The sequence below is a fragment of the Salvelinus alpinus genome, chromosome 19, assembly GCF_045679555.1.
Source record: "Salvelinus alpinus chromosome 19, SLU_Salpinus.1, whole genome shotgun sequence".
Lineage (NCBI taxonomy): Eukaryota > Metazoa > Chordata > Actinopteri > Salmoniformes > Salmonidae > Salvelinus > Salvelinus alpinus.
The window spans coordinates 31,684,821-31,702,204 of NC_092104.1; the positions used below are offsets into that span (position 1 = coordinate 31,684,821).

Below are 17,384 nucleotides of genomic sequence, written 5' to 3' on the forward strand. Positions count from 1 at the left end.
TACAAGCCCCCTAGCCCCACCACCCCTCCCTATGGATCAGCTGTGATCTACTCTCTCCCCTTTCACTCAAATCAGGATTAGGGAGAAGGACGGAGTGGAGCAGCAGGAGAGAGAGGAGGGGATTTGGGGGGGGGGGTGAGGACCGAAACAATATGGAAAGGAGATTAGAAAAAGAGGGGGTTTGGGCCGTTTGGGGAATTACAAACTCCCTTGTGCTTGGGTAGGTGTCTTAATGACACTGCCTAATTATCACAAAATAAGATGGGCTAAGAGGAGAAGAGATGGATGAGAGAACACAAGGGAGAGGAAGAGAGAAAGACAAGGGCAGAGAGGAAGTGAAAGAAAGAGAGATAAAGAATGAACGAGTAGTGTAGAAACACTGGTATGAGCCTGAGAAACCAAGAGAGAGGGGGACCATAGAGAGAAAGAGTACGAGAGTTAGAGAGAAAGAGACTGAATAGAGAGACAGAAACAGTGAGAGAGAGCGAGAGAGAGAGCGAGAGCGAGAGCGAGAGCGAGAGCGAGAGCGAGAGAGAGAGAGAAAGAGAGAGAGAGAGAAAGGGAGAGAGATGGAGATGCAGTAGGAGCGGCAGTAGGAGCGGGTGGGCCCCAGCGCGCTGCATATTAATTGGAGAACAGGTGTTGGGGCTGGGACCAGGAGGCTGATTACTGCAGCCTCAGAAACAGCCACCCTCACCCACCTCCCCCCTCCACATACACACATGAATAATTTAGGCCCCAAGCAGTGACTCGGGGAAAGGGTCAGGCAAAGGGTCACAGACACATACACAATTGCACACACATCAATATACATACATACATAAATAAACATCTGTGCACATCCATGTACACATACACAAACAATATACATATGGGCTTATTCAGACACGGACAAATTCTCTCACTCTCTCTTGCTATTTATCACATGCACACACACAAAAATCCACAATAAATAAAGTTGAGATCTCTGCAAGGACACAGTGGAACGCTGCAACAAATTCCACCAGCTTATCCCAAATGACATAACTGCTAATAGGCTGATCCCCAAGGAGAGGGATCCATGGGCCTGTCAAGAGGGAATAACCCCCTTTCAGACCTGGATGGGCCCAGTGTGATTAGAGGGTACAGTAGGTCAACGATCCCATTTAAATCCATCCTCACAGTACCACCATCAGCCTGCACAGGCCCACACACTGACATAGATCCTCCAATTCACAAGCCCCCTGCGCTACTTATAAACAATCTTTGGAGTGGTTTTGCCATGGAAGATGGAGGAAGAGGAGGGGGGTCGTTGGGAAAGTAATGCGCCAAATGAGCAAAACAGCTGCTACTAGGGATTCTGGGAAAATCCAAAAGACAACAGACCAATTTTCCGTTATATGAAAACTATCTTCAGCAGAGATCCTCTGAGACACACTGTCAACTGCCGGCCAGCTCGAACAGAGGAGGAGAGGGGGGGGGGGGGGGGGGTGAATGGGAGAGACAAAGACAGAAGAGGGAGGGAAAGTGGGAGAGAAAAATCCTTGACATTTTGGGATGTATTATGGGAGGAATGGAGAGAGGGAGAGAGGGAGGGAGGGAGGAAGAGTGAGGGGAAGGAAGGGGCGATGAAGGTTGAAGAGATGACGTCACAGAAAAACCATTGTACAAAAGGTCTGCTTATGAGCATGTATCACAGCAGCTGATATCAGGCAGACACGATGTGACTTCCAAAATCCCTGGGACCTGGAAACCCTCACACATGTCCATTAAGGTAATGCTCCGTCTCCCTAAAGCCTGACAACTGACTGTCAGGTAGGGAGTCTACAGACAATACATAACCCTCACATTGCACGATAGACCCTAACTCTTCATGATTCTGAAAGGAATATTTTTGTATTCATATATTTGGCAGGAGTTAGGACTGTGTACAGAGGAGGTATTTTTAGTAGGACAGTGTGGACTAAGTGTAAGGGAACGCCACAGTGTTCTATGTGCTGACCAACCAGAGCAAAGGAGACAAGCGAATAGACAGACAGACAGACAGACAGACAGACAGACAGACAGACAGACAGACAGACAGACAGACAGACAGACACACCGAATAGACAGACAGACAGTCATATACAGTATGTGAGCACAGTCACTAACAAACACAGATGCTTACATTAGCACTGACAGGTATACTGCAGAGACACTAATTATCACAGACGCATGCCTCAGTGCCATAAACACTCATAGGGTAGGTACGCTCTGTTAAAGGGATCTGGCACAGCAACAGACCTAGAGGGCAAGCTCTTAAATATATATACACACACACGGACTGTACCTACTCACCCACACATTTAATATGCAGACATGTATGCACCTTGCCACCACCCCTACACATCTACACCCTACCCCTGCCCCCCCCCCCCTCCCTCCTCTCCCGTTGCCCCCACTAACCCTCCCTCTCCTCTGTTTTTACGGGCCATAAAAGAAATGGCTGATTTGTGAGGTCTCATCACAGGAACCACATGGGTCTCTGCCCTCACTCAAAACTCTCTCTCCTTCTCTTCTCTCTCTCTCTCTCTCTGTCTCTCTCGCTCTCTCAAAATGAATGTTTGTGTGAGTATTTCTGCATCTGAGCATGTCTGGACAATGGACATCTTAGAGGCATGAGAGGGACAGTTGAGGGGGAGACAGTAGAACATAGGCTCAGTTGGGCTGTTTGACGTTGTCTGGTTAGTGTGAGTGAGTGACAGGTGCCGTTACCTGTCAATGATGACCGGGTCAGACGGCGTCTCGTTGCGGTTTCCACAGCTTTTCTTCTCACAACAGCGACTGTGTTCCAAAATAACAAACAGAAAACACAACAACACAGTGAGTGAAACAAACCAGCATGACAGGACTGATCTTTCCTCTGGCCCGACCACCGTCCCAGACTGCACTGCAGACTGCACAGATCCAGGGAAACAAAAAGGGTCAAAGGATAGGAGGTGAAAATAAAAGAAAGGGGGAGAAAAGGTACCATTCAAACAGGGAGAGACCATTCAAAAGTGAAAAGCCAGCCTGGCAATCTGTCACATTGATTTCAAAATCAAAGACAACCCCCACCCCATCACAGAGACAAACACATCAACACACACACACACAGCATCCTACAATTCGTCAGCAGTCCTGTCTGTAGAGCCTGCCCCCCCCAAGTCCCCTCCGCTGCATAACAAAAGTGCCCCCACCCCTAACCATCTGCCACCCCTATACCTCACCTCACCCCTCTCGTGTCCCAGCTTGGCCCTGCCCTGCCCAGTTCCACCCTCCCTCCGCCCCCCTGTCAGACGGCCTCACTCCCCAGCTGTGACGCTTGCCCTCTGCCTCCCCGGCTCTGTTATTAGCCAGCTGTGAGTTACATTCGGGCATCTGCTGGCTACACAATGGCAAAGCCCACTCAGTCTTAGCCCCTCTCCCCCTGCCCAACCCCCCTCTCATTTCCCCTCCTGCCCTCAAACCCTGGGCCACTGCCCCACTACACCAACACTAACTCTCTCTCTCTCACTGTGTCCTACTCTTCCTACCTCCTTACCACAGTAGGTTGGTGGAACCTTAATTGGGGAAGACATGCTCATGGTAATGGCTGGAGTGGAATAACTGGAATGGTATCAAATACATCAAACACATGTCATTCCATTTACTCCATTCCAGCCATTATTATGAGCCATCCTCCCCTCAACAGCCTCCACTACTCCATACCTCCAAAAACACTGCATGCATGGTGAAGAAGCCCCGTCTTTCAAAAGCACCATAAAGGCAGCTCTCTTCTTCACACCCTGACCCATTCCTGACACACTGTCTTGTTCTTTTTACACATGCATTAGTTTCCATGCACATTGTTAGAAACTAAAGCATTCAAAAATGTAAGAAACTACTTTAATTCTTATGTTTCAACATCGCTCCTATGTAGATCATTGTCCATGCATAACATAAGGGTCTGAGGTGGTGATGGGGGTGGGGGGTTAGAGGGCTGATTATTCCCTTAACATGTTTCAGTGGAGGTTGAAGGTAGAGTGGCCCCATACCTCCCCCTGGCTATCTGTGAGGGAGGCTCCAGAGAGAAACAGGAGCTGGCGTGGGACACAGAGAGCAGCAGGGGGCTCACACTGTAACAAGCCTGATGACGGACTGGCTATACTTTCATTTCAATCCCAGTCTTATTTCCAAATGGCATACCACATGTCAGACACATCAAAACAAAACCCAAATACATTTTTAAGGATGTGTGTGTGTGTGTGTGTGTGTGTGTGTGTGTGTGTGTGTGTGTGTGTGTGTGTGTGTGTGTGTGTGTGTGTGTGTGTGTGTGTGTGTGTGTGTGTGTGTGTGTGTGTGTGTGTGTGTGTGTGTGTGTGTGTGTTTGTGTGTGTGTGTGTGTGTGTGTGTGTGTGCGCATGCGTATTTGACTCACCTGCACATAACCTCGTGAGTGAGCAAAACCCGGCACATTTCAGGATTCTTGTTCTGTCCCTCATATGATATGGGCTGAGAGAGAGGGAGCATGGGTGATGGGGGCATTTGATTTCATGTGCAATCAATCAAGCTGTAAGCATGAGCTCCACAGCAGGCTAAATCCAGTCAGGGCACACAGGGTTCCTTACCTGTTTAGTGACGGAGTCAATAAGTCGTGCATAAAGATCCTGTTCCGTACGAACCCCTGCACACAGACATAAACACAATCATTAGAGGAAACTAAACTAACCTCACAAAGACAACCTAATCCTGAAGGCATGGGATATGAGTGTTTTAGACTGGACATTGATTTGATTCCCATAATGGCCATTTCCTGGGTCATCCATACAGTTCAGATCAGGATCAATGGAGGGCTTTAGGAGCTCTGGGATCTGACACAGAGAACCTCCCAGCATGCTTTTAGAAAACACCTGAACACCTGAGTCTCTGGGCGCTTCAAACACACTGGTTTTACTTCCTTGTAGGCTGCTGAGAATCACACAGGACAGAGAAACGGCATTGATGTAATGAATTGCCTCTGAAGAGCAGCATGTTATCCAAGTTTTTTTTATGGAGCCTACTATGCAGAGTATTGCTTTTAAAACGGGTTCCCCTCATCAAAGTCTCAATCGGGGGGCCTTTGATATCACTAGAGGGAAGTGGAGGGGAAAGGGAGGGTGTGTGTGTGCATGTACAGTGGGGAGAACAAGTATTTGATACACTGCCGATTTTGCAGGTTTTCCTACTTACAAAGCATGTAGAGGTCTGTAATTTTTATCATAGGTACACTTCAACTGTGAGAGACGGAATCTAAAACAAAAATCCCGAAAATCACATTGTATGATTTTTAAGTAATTAATTAGCATTTTATTGCATGACATAAGTATTTGATACATCAGAAAAGCAGAACTTAATATTTGGTACTGAATCCTTTGTTTGCAATTACAGAGATCATACGTTTCCTGTAGTTCTTGACCAGGTTTGCACACACTGCAGCAGGGATTTTGGCCCACTCCTCCATACAGACCTTCTCCAGATCCTTCAGGTTTCGGGGCTGTCGCTGGGCAATACGGACTTTCAGCTCCCTCCAAAGATTTTCTATTGGGTTCAGGTCTGGAGACTGGCTAGGCCACTCCAGGACCTTGAGATACTTCTTACGGAGCCACTCCTTAGTTGCCCTGGCTGTGTGTTTCGGGTCGTTGTCATGCTGGAAGACCCAGCCACGACCCATCATCAATGCTCTTACTGAGGGAAGGAGGTTGTTGGCTAAGATCTCGCAATACATGGCCCCATCCATCCTCCCCTCAATACGGTGCAGTCGTCCTGTCCCCTTTGCAGAAAAGCATCCCCAAAGAATGATGTTTCCACCTCCATGCTTCACGGTTGGGATGGTGTTCTTGGGGTTGTACTCATCCTTCTTCTTCCTCCAAACACGGCGAGTGGAGTTTAGACCAAAAAGCTCTATTTTTGAATCATCAGACCACATGACCTTCTCCCATTCCTCCTCTGGATCATCCAGATGGTCATTGGCAAACTTCAGACGGGCCTGGACATGCGCCTGCTTGAGCAGGGGGACCTTGTGCGCGCTGCAGGATTTTAATCCATGACGGCGTAGTGTGTTACTAATGGTTTTCTTTGAGACTGTGGTCCCAGCTCTCTTCAGGTCATTGACCAGGTCCTGCCGTGTAGTTCTGGGCTGATCCCTCACCTTCCTCATGATCATTGATGCCCCACGAGGTGAGATCTTGCATGGAGCCCCAGACCGAGGGTGATTGACCATCATCTTGAACTTCTTCTATTTTCTTCTATTTTCTAATAATTGCGCCAACAGTTGTTGCCTTCTCACCAAGCTGCTTGCCTATTGTCCTGTAGCCCATCCCAGCCTTGTGCAGGTCTACAATTTTATCCTTGATGTCCTTACACAGCTCTCTGGTCTTGGCCATTGTGGAGAGGTTGGAGTCTGTTTGATTGAGTGTGTGGACAGGTGTCTTTTATACAGGTAACGAGTTCAAACAGGTGCAGTTAATACAGGTAATGAGTGGAGAACAGGAGGGCTTCTTAAAGAAAAACTAACAGGTCTGTGAGAGCCGGAATTCTTACTGGTTGGTAGGTGATCAAATACTTATGTCATGCAATAAAATGCAAATTAATTACTTAAAAATCATACAATGTGATTTTCTGGATTTTTGTTTTAGATTCCGTTTCTCAAAATTGAAGTGTACCTATGATAAAAATTACAGACCTCTACATGCTTTGTAAGTAGGAAAACCTGCAAAATCGGCAGTGTATCAAATACTTGTTCTCCCCACTGTATATGAGTGTGTATGGTCGGGGTCTTTCTGCTACATGTCTTTCATCTCTTCTCCCACGGGTGCCACAGGGATGGCAGAGTAGGGGCAGTGGAGGCTCATGGGAACCCAAATCTCTGTGCACATCCCTTATCTGATGTTGTAACACCATGGGGGGCACCGTATACCTCGTTTCCCTGTTTATGGGGCCTGGAGCAGCTTCACACACAACTAAATCTGGGAATTAAATAACTCAGTGATTGGATGATTGGATAGATATTTAGAAGAGGGGTGAGGTGGGATGAGAGGCAGAGGAAGAGGTAGGGAGAAGAGTACTGGGAGTGGGGGTTGGGGGAAAGTGGGATTTTCCTCTTATATTTGGAACAAATGTCCATATCATGTCCATTCCATGGCCATACCATTGAGATGCAGGATGGTGTTTGGTCAGTGGTCTGGCTCAGGACAACCTGTTTCTCCTCCCACTCTAAAGTGGTCAGACACTAAAATGTCTCTGGGACAAAGAATCAAGAGACATGAAACCACACAGACCATATCAACTCCTGAATACCCAAGTTCTCACTCTGACATGAATGGGGCATGCTGCTCATCATGTGATGCCAGGGGGGTTTGGAGGTCTGGTGTACTCACCATTGCTGTAGAGGAGCTGCAGCTTGTAGTGCGTGCCGTTGTTGGTTTTTTCTCCCGTCTGCTCCTTGGAATGAGACGACAAACAGACAAACACACAATACAGTCATGCAGTTATAGCGGGGTGGGGTTACAGTTAAGCACAGTTAAGCTCACTTCATCCCTGGGACTGGTGTGGGATCAGAGGGTTTCCTACCCTGTAGATGGGACCCTACACTGGGCTCCAGAACAAGGTCCTTAACCTTGAGTTAGCTCCTCTTTTTAGAAGTTGAACTGCAGCATGTCTGATGTGAAATCCTAAAGCCGTGGGATCCTTATGATCACATACAACAGTGTACAAAGGATCATGTATGCAACAGCTAATGTCCACACAAGCTCATGTGTGCATATGTATAGGTCTGCATGTCTTTGAGTGTCTGTGTCTGTGTGCCTTTGTGCGTGTGTGCTTCAATGAGTGGAAACTCTTTCAGTGCAGTCGACCTTGAAGGAGAAACTTCCCTTCCTCCATCCCTTCTACCCCCTGGTTCTACACCACTCTCTTTCATTTTATCCCTCTCTTTCTCTCCCTTTCCTAGTCTCTCCCTAACTGGTCTCAAAGGAATGCTCTTTGGTCCAATAACCCAGGGAGCCGGCATCTCTGAGCAGAAAGAGGAATACAGAGATGGGGAGAAAGTAAGAGAGATAAGAGAAGAAGGAAATAAATGGACAGATTAAAAGAGATGAGCAAAAGTGAGAAAGAGAGAAATCGACAGTGGAGATACAGTAGAGACTGGAATATAATGTTGTGTTCATATACACAGAGGAACATTTATTTCCCCTTATCACCCTTCCACCTCTGAATAACAACAAAACAAAACCAGATGCCAGGTTAACCATGCAGAAAATGAACTCCTCTGCAGCCGTCATATCACTCTGCCTCGCCCTGGCTGTGTGTGTGGCGCTAGGGGAAACACTGACAGCCCTCAGCCCTGGCATTAGCACTGACGCCCAGAGTGGAGCCCTGTCTCCCTCCCTCTCTCCCTGTCGCCCTCCCTCCATGTCTCCCTCCCTCTCACACTCTCAGAAAAACTAAACAGTGTTTTAACTTCTGTTGACAGGACAGTGCCCTCTTCTCTCTCTGAGGGAAGAGCTGTTACCAGTTTGGACCACAAGCCTCACACTCCCAGCTCAAGTTTAACCACAAGGCAAAAACATCCATCAACACTGGGCACAAGGCTCCCACCATGGGCAGTGTACCCCTCCCCTGCCCTGTCTCTCTGGTTCTCTCTAAACTCTCTCTCTTTCTTTCTCTCTCCCCCTCTCTCTCTCTCTTGATCTGACCGCCACTCTGCACCTCTTCCTCTCCTTCTTTTGGCCCCATGTCTGACCTGAGGAATTTATTTCTTCCCCTCAGCAGTATTTAGTACATGGGGGTGGGAGGAAAAGAGACTTTGATTATATGTACATGGTATAACTTAACAGAGGCAAGCGTAATTTGCATTTTTAAAAGTAGTGATGTCCCACTAATGAGGAAGGCTGCTAATTAGTCATTAGGTATTCTTTTTCAATCGCTCATCATCAGCTCAGCTTATTGGGAGTGAGGCTTGTGTTACATGGAGCTGTCAGCTGTTCATTATGCTCAGCTTTATAGGGGATGTGGAAGGTCAAGTTAAACGCCTGGATGTAGACTACTGGCTGCACAGAAATGTCCTGCTACGGGTTGCGTAAATGTGATCAGCTTAAAGCTTTGCTAGATAGTACTGCTGTAATAGCTACCAACTTTTTTAAAATTATTTCTGGTAAACAATAGCCAAAGCAGACATGCATAAGAAAGAGAAATACATATTATTCTCAAATATAATCATACACTCAACAAACTGAAACAAACAAACACACACACCTTGTCGTGCTCCACAAAGTCCACAAAGGAAGTCCTCTCCACCTCTACAGGCTGTCCATGTCTGTCATAGAGTGCCAGGACAAAATGGAAGAAGTTGGACTTGCGCAGGTTAGAGGGGGGCTGCTTCTCAAAGTGGGCCCTGGAGAGAGCTACACCACTGTAGAGATGAGAGGAGAGGGAAATTAGGAGAGGGAAATCACTTCACATTACATCACAATCCTCAGGCACACATAACAAAAACTCTTACAACTGCAATCACTGTTTATTAAGGTCAACTGTATAGGCTACAACATAATAATTATAGGGTTATTGTGTTTAGACTTTGAGCTAATACAGGTCTAATGAACAATACATTTATTTGCAGAGAAAAGTCAATGATGAAAGAAAAAGAAGTCTGTAGTGATTATAAATACTATTGGAACATCTTTCCTATGCTTCCTGATCTTTATGTTTTTTCATTTCTAGATTCAACAACTATTGCAACATGAATTGGTCAGGAATGGCAATATGGAGGAAATTCGTTTTGAAAAATACTCACTGAACAAACACTGTGGAAAAAACATCAAAGGAATTTGAGCCTACATGATTAATATGCTTAATTCATATTAAAATAAATAAATAGCCTATTACTGTAGTCTAACTGTATTCTTGGTTGATGCTTCATTTTCACGAGCTTAAATTTAGATTATTTGTTAGCAACAATTCAACGCCTTTCAAAACGTTATAAAACATTGGGTTCAATGACTGTAACTTTCTATTTATGACCTATCTAGGAAATCACGGATTATCGATGGTGGAATGAAAGGAAGGCAAAAAATATCCTAACACTCCTCTCAGTGTGTTTTTATCATTAATGTGTGGGTCAAAGTTTGACTTGTCCCAAACGTGGATGCCTGCAGCTTAATTAACACTGGTTGTTTATTGATGCTTCGCCTCTTACACTAGGTGACACCAAGGGTGTTTTTTTCGACGCTGCACAATATAAAGTTCCAAACCTTAAAGGTTTTCTTTCTTTCAGATAAAACGTTTTTTTTATACTGTTAAAGTTATTTTGGAATTCATGCTGACCTTCATCCTCTTGACCTTTGAAAAGTTCAAGGACTAAAAGTTTCAAAGTCTGACATAAATTAACATTTGCTTTGATTGGATAATTGTGCGCTGCCTATATTTTTTTCGCATGCATAATGTAGATCTAGCAGAATACGGAAATGATCATTTTCCTACAGGATGAGAATAATAGGTTAGGTTGATAGGTGGATCCTAGCCTATAGGCCAACTCAATACTCAAGCGCGGGCCTGTACCACCGTCCATTTCACCGATTTCAAATGGGCTCCCACCAAATAAACACCGATAGAACACGTCTGAACTGTGTTACGTAGTTATAGCTGTACAACATAGGTTTGATTTAGAAATGCACTTACCAAATAACTATCAGATAAATTGTAGGTAAAGTTACCATATCTTGTGAGTAGCCTATTATGAAAGTAGAGACTCATGATGTGATAAAGGCCTTCAATCAACAAATGACTCGAGACGTGTTTCGTTTTCAAAAAAGAAATCTAAAATACGAAAAGACTGTTAACGCACATTTGCAAAGTCAGTCATAACCTTCATCGAACACACCAAATAACAAAGATGTGTTACAAGTTTGTCCTAGCACCAAACATCTGTTTATTTTGGGAAATACACCTTTGACATTAATGTTAGGCTACCTTGTCTGCATGCTTACTTTTTTGCATGTTCTCCTTTGAATAATATAAACATAGGCTAATTTATACCAAGGCTATCATAACAGCCTGTAAATGTACTGGAGTATTTTAAGGCTAATTTATACCAAGGCTATCATAACAGCCTGTATATGTACTGGAGTATTTTAACATTAAGAATTCACAAAGTTACTTTTAAACCAGTATGAAAAGCACTGAGCAAAAATATTCAATGCATAATATAATGGTAGCCTAATTGATCAAAATACATTTAGATTTTTCTCCAAGCTCTTTCTTTTGGGGAAAGGGATGACAATATAAATATGAATTTGTCTACTGATTAATATTTCAGTAGACACACCAATATAATTGTATTCTTATTATTATTGGGTTATTATTATTATCAACTTACATCGTAATTAGCCTGTTGGATATAGGCCTAAACTATGGTGATAAGAGAACTGGATGGAGATATAAAATAATTTGTGAATAATTCAACATGGATACATTTACAGACTCCAACTGTTAAAAGCGTTTCATGCGCTTCATACAAATCAATAGCCAAGAGGTGTGATCCTCACTAAAATAACATTATTCCGGGCGCTCGCTTTCGTGACAGAATGCGTTTTTGTTTTATTGTTTTGTTTTATCCCTTTATCCCTATCCCTTTCATGCTCGTGACACCCATAGCTATTGACAGCGCGTACCCCGGACAAGCCGCACTCTCATACAAAGCCAGGGATGCTCGAGATCTATTTTTCTTTGTCATTCTTTACCACCGGCCATTAACTCCCAAAGACGACCTGTTGCTTTTTCGTTTCATCCCAAGTCTGGAGAAGTTTGAGGTCAATGAGTATCAAACAAGAGGCATGAGCATAATCAACAAAAATACGTTCTATTTGACCGCTTGGCACCACCGGTCACTTATGGGCTATGTTATGGTGATCCGTGCACATAGGTTATTTGTCATTTACTTTTATTAATTATTTCCCTAGCATAATATGCTTTTGGATATTGAAGTGAGACAAACGACCTACATAATAGCCTACATCGACTCCTCGTGCATGCTTAAAGAGGTCTGATTCACTTCTTATAGGTCCGTAATAGTGTTTTATGTTGTGTTGCCAATAAGACAGATTGACTCGTTAATTTCGTCAAAATACCACAAAGGACGTGAGAACATGAAGGTATACTGTACCTTTGCGCCGCTACGTTAGCATCGACAACACCGACATTACGCACCCAGGACCGGACCGGATCCATCTCCTCTCCCAGAGTTCTTTCTTTTAATCCGCTGACGTCTCTTATGAGATGCTCCTGGATCCCGTACATTTAAAACACAAACCAATGGCTGTTCTTTTATTTCTTTGGAGAAATTCAGAGTAAACGAGAGAGCAATATGACTTTGGGAAACTAGAACTGGAAGGTCAGTTCCAGGATACTGTGCTATCGAACACTTGGAAGATGACTGAGGCTTAGCTGCCCAAAGTAAACAATACTGCTTGTCTTCAAACGTGCTCATGAAGGAAAACAGGCAATAGATGATGTATCTTCTGTTGGACTGCAATCATTGTCCAAGAACAGGGGATAGGTAACGTCCAACGTCGGTTCGAACATAAACAAGGATCACCTGTTTGGTGGACACGCAAGCACTCCTCGACAAGCTCATGCACACCGTAGATATGCACACCACAGATATGCATGCACACACTTCCACACGACAGTCCTAAAATCAGGTGGCAGAATCTTTCTCAAACAGAGTAGACAGAGACCTTTTGCGCTTTGAATCTATAGGCCAAAGGGCTGACAATAACGTTCTACTGTCCTGGAGCATGAATGACTTCCTCTGCCGGGATAGGGTCTGGAGGAGGGGCTACACTGCCATATGGGGGACCGATTGTTGAAATTGATGCTCTCATTGGTGTAAAATGCCTCCGTTAGTTGGACTTATACCAATTTTAGCATCCAGCTAGCGTATAGCTCTCATGTTTCATCAAACTTTTCTCTAGTGAAGTCCTACCAAAGACTGCTTCGGATTGCAGGTGAATGTGGGATAATATAAACAACAATTCAGCTGTTTCGGCTAATTGATTATACAAATAAGAATATGAAATGTAACTAAATATAGTTTTGTTTATGCATTACTTTTATCAATTTGGTCAAATTATTAATTCATACAATGGAGCTTTATTATTTGTTGACTATCGAACTATCAGGCAACATTATATTCATTGCTTGATTTTGTGTTTCAACAAATTCTTCAATGTTGAAATCAAAAATGTATCATTTCAGTGAACACAATAGGCGTTCATATTGGGACTAGGTTATTTACTGCAGTGACAAACTAATTCCGCCATTGATAAGAATCACCTAATATATGTATTACTTATTTTTCGATTTATTGACGATTTGTCAGTGTTGCATGCACGCAATTACCATGGGAGAAAATAAATAAGTTAAGTCAGCAAATTCATGCAAACCGAAAGAAATAACATAGACAAAACATTTCCTTTGAAAAAGGTCATTTTGAAATATGAAAGTTCTACAAAAAGACAACTAACACGTTGTAGCACATTTTTCTAAAGTTTATTTACTATTTAAGTCTAGGCTACTTAAAAAATTTAAAATGTAATATTATTCTTTACACATATTGCATTTCCAACAAAACTATTGGTCTATTTAGTTTGCTGTTCAAAATTTGGCAAAAGTTTCAGTTACATTTCTTGCGTTAGGCATTCTATTGCTAATTGTATTTTAATAAGATAACTGGATTAAAAGTCTAAAGTAACCATCCTGAATATCTTATTTGGCGTTTTCAGTCGAGTCATCACTAAACACAAGAGCGCAACCAGCAGGCGCGTTGCCTATTCAACCAGCCACGCTCTCGCGCTCTGTCTGCCACGAACAATGCGCAGTGATTGAAAGCTGTGACTCGACTAAGGATATCAGTGGCATCATGCTAAACAATTGTAGTCTGGTTGGTCTATTACTCTTCACTGCATACGTTTGTGCTGCTCATCCAAGACAGTGCTGTGAGTCTGAGGCAACATGGTTGGAAGTTCTGTCTAAAATGGTACAGATATATGTTTGATACGTTTCAAATTAACACATGATAAATAATTATATACATTATAACAACAGTCAATGCAATGACAAGACATCCATGAAAAATAATGTGGTTTTATGTGTACATTGGAAAGGCTATCATTCGAAATAGATAATCAATATTTATTTGGTGCACATTCCAAAATGTTACAGAATAGAGGAATCAGATCTCATGCTGATAGAAATATGATGTGAACCCGTGTTTAATTAATTTAACCAAATTTGAGTTGTAAATACGTTCAACCTTATTATCAAAAATATTCTGCAGTTGGAAAGTTAGACCTCATCAATCCCCATGAGGATGTCATGTCACTGAAGAGCCTGTGCAGAAAAACCGTTACGTTTGTAGTTTGTCTGTCTGCAATAAACACTGGCCAGGTGTGTATGATGTATTTTACTGAGGTTATTTGCACCATAAAATGATACATGATTTACATTACAATTGCTGACAAACTGCATGTTTCTATAGGCCTGACAGATGTGCTCGATGAGCTGGCAAACGTTTTTATGCGTTTTAAATTCCAGATTTTTAAAATTAATTTCCGTTGCTTTCTTTATCCATCTTTCTGTATCTGAAAAGGAAAGTTTTTTCATCCCTTGCTCCTTGCGGAGGCTATTGTCTCTGGACTGAGCTCCAGCGCCTGAACAATGAACGTAAATCTCCCTCCTTCGATCCCGCCTCAACCGACCATCTGCCAGCGCGCAACAGAGTCAGATGTTCCCCCAATTATAAGAACAGTCTTGCGGAATCCTTGCCACTGAATCTCCGCCCCCTCCCGTGTTCGTTCCACACTCTTCTTCCCCGCATCCCGACTTGTTTGATTGACAGCTCTGCTTAACCAGAAACCATTAAATAACTACAGATGCTGAAGGAAGTAATACACATCTTGGGAATTCCTCCACACTACTTTACAAAAAACAGCCGTATGCCTACACCGAGATGACATAGCACCATCACTAAAATAACCGCACTTGCTTTTACAAATATTTTGACATTCAGGGCTGTCTAGGCCTACTTATTGTGAACTATAGCTCACCTGCTTTATGTAGGCTACCCATTTCCTCTCAGGTGAATGGAGTCATCTACTGGCATGAGAGAGACCTTCTTGACTTGAGGACTAATGGAGGAGGACTATTGGCCTAAAACAGCAGACTCCTCAGAAGCCTTGAATGACTCAGAACTTCCTCAATGTAGGCGTTGGTGTGTTTGCTCTTCCATTCACAAGTCAAGGAGCATTGTGCACGGAGAGGGTGGCTAGACAAACGGGACTCATGCCAATACAATTTTTGTCAGTTCTAAATGACAGCGAACTAGCCTAGCAGTAATTGTAACGTTAGTGCACTCTAAAACATGCTGAGTTGCCTTACAAAAATGCTTTACAGATGGGTAGGTCTAGCCATGTAGCTACATCGAAAGAAAAATTAATTTGCTGGCTGTGATATTTTAGCAAAAATATTCAAACCACCTTGAGCGAGACAAACGGCTTTCTAATCAATGTAAGCCACTGAGACTGTCATCCGCGCGAGTTTATGGGGGGTGGAAGGAGGAATCAGTGACTGCTAGAGCGAACAATCGGGTATCGTGTGCCACTCTCCCTCTACAAGCATTCCCTCGCTCCCACGGGAGTAGCCTACCAGCGCCTCTGTCTGTGGATGGCACTCAGTCCTAGGAGGTCACAGGGGCGTGTGGGGGATGGCCCGGGACGCAGCAGCTGGTTCCCGTCCGCTCATTCCACTCCGGTGAGAACAATGGGATAATGCGGCCCACCACGTCTGTATCGATGCTAGCCTATATATTGCGCTCATTTATTTGTTTACTTATTTAAGTAAGGTCAGTCCCCGGGGAAAATATACAACAACAATTAAAATGGTCAAACCACATCTTCTGTTATCCTCTGCCTGTATTATTGTAGACCTATTGTTTTTCTAAATCATTATCTTCAGTAATACAACTTTTTTGTTAATGAAAATGTTTACGAAAAATGTTAGTTTGCTTTAATAATGATTGGTTATAACATTAATAGGCCTGTTAAAGTTGACAAAATGTTAAAGTTGTCTGTTTTCCATATAGCTTATAGCCTATCCATAGTAGTTGTATGTATATAGACAATATTTTGGTTCCAATTTTTCCCTATGCACATTCTTGACTCTTACTTAGACTGAGTGTACAAAACATTAGGAACACCTACTCTATCCATGACAGACTGACCAGGTGAATCCAGTTGAAAGCTATGATCCTTATTGATGTCACTTGTTAAAGCCACTTCAATCAGTGTAGATGAAGGGGAGGAGACAGGTTAAAGAAGGAATGTTAAGCCTTGAGACAATTGAGACATGGATTATGAACGGGCAAGACAAAAGTGCCTTTGAACGGGGTATGGTAATAGGTGCCAGGCGCACAGGTTTGAGTGTGTCAAGAACTGCAAGTCTGCTGGGGTTTTCACGCTCAACATTTTCCCTTGTGTATCAAGAATGATCCACCACCCAAAGGACATGCAGCCAACTTAACATGACTGTGGAAAGCATTGGAGTCAACATAGGCCAGCATCCCTGTCGAACGCTTTTGACACGTTGTAGAGTCCATGCCCCGACGAATTGAGGCTGTTGTGAGGGCAAATGGGGGTGCAATTAAAATTTAGGAAGGTGTTCCTAATGTTTTGTACAGTCAGTGTATATAGATTATTAATTACATGTGCGATAACCCACACACTATTACCTATAGGCAAATATCTGGTCATCCAAGGGTAAGAAGTTGGTTTATTTTTAGCAAATTTTTAGGCCTATTGCACTCAACCGTGCCCCATAAGTGAAATCTGTAGCTCAATGAGCAAAAACAAAAAATGGTTTAATAAAAGTATAACGTGCGGAAATATATATATTTCTGTGTTTGAATAATAGGGATTAGTATGGTGATATGATCGTTTATTAATTTTTGTCCTGAAAATGTTCGTATTTTGTGAAAAGCCCTATACTCATCTTCCACCTGAGGAAAAGTGTGCGAGCAAAGGTGGAACCTTCACGCCCCCCTTTGGTTGAGCATGAAGTGCATGCTGTGCTGTGTCTCGCTACTCCAAAAATGTGAGGGCAAGGCTTGACTTGAGGTGACAGAAAACACAGAGTATGTACATGTGTTATTTTATTGTTGTATTTATTTGTATGATTTTTTTCGAAAGATGAAACAGTCAGAATATAATTGTTTATCAAAAACAGATTTGAAGGGCCAAGCCGACAAGTTGAAAAAATGTGTTGCTGTGCCCCTGAGCAAGGCACTTAACCCTAATTTGCGCCTGGGGCACCGTACT

At 43.3% G+C, this 17,384-nt stretch overlaps 1 protein-coding gene across 3 annotated transcripts in view; it reads right to left on the reverse strand.

Annotated features, from left to right (window-relative positions):
• The window catches only part of LOC139545351 (transcription factor COE2-like), a 36,109-nt gene extending 23,268 nt beyond the window's left edge, over positions 1-12,841 (reverse strand). Inside the window, exons 1-6 of one of the 3 annotated variants that reach the window (XM_071353043.1) lie at positions 12,176-12,841; positions 9,271-9,427; positions 7,395-7,458; positions 4,608-4,663; positions 4,418-4,491; positions 2,734-2,802 (exon numbers count right to left, since the gene is read on the reverse strand). In XM_071353043.1, coding sequence (XP_071209144.1) covers positions 2,734-2,802; positions 4,418-4,491; positions 4,608-4,663; positions 7,395-7,458; positions 9,271-9,427; positions 12,176-12,309 — 554 coding nt within the window. In that variant the 5' untranslated portion in view covers positions 12,310-12,841. The remainder of the gene's footprint in view (positions 1-2,733; positions 2,803-4,417; positions 4,492-4,607; positions 4,664-7,394; positions 7,459-9,270; positions 9,428-12,175) is intronic. The other 2 variants (XM_071353045.1, XM_071353042.1) reach the window with 2 other exon arrangements.
• Between the last annotated feature and the right edge of the window lie 4,543 nt (positions 12,842-17,384).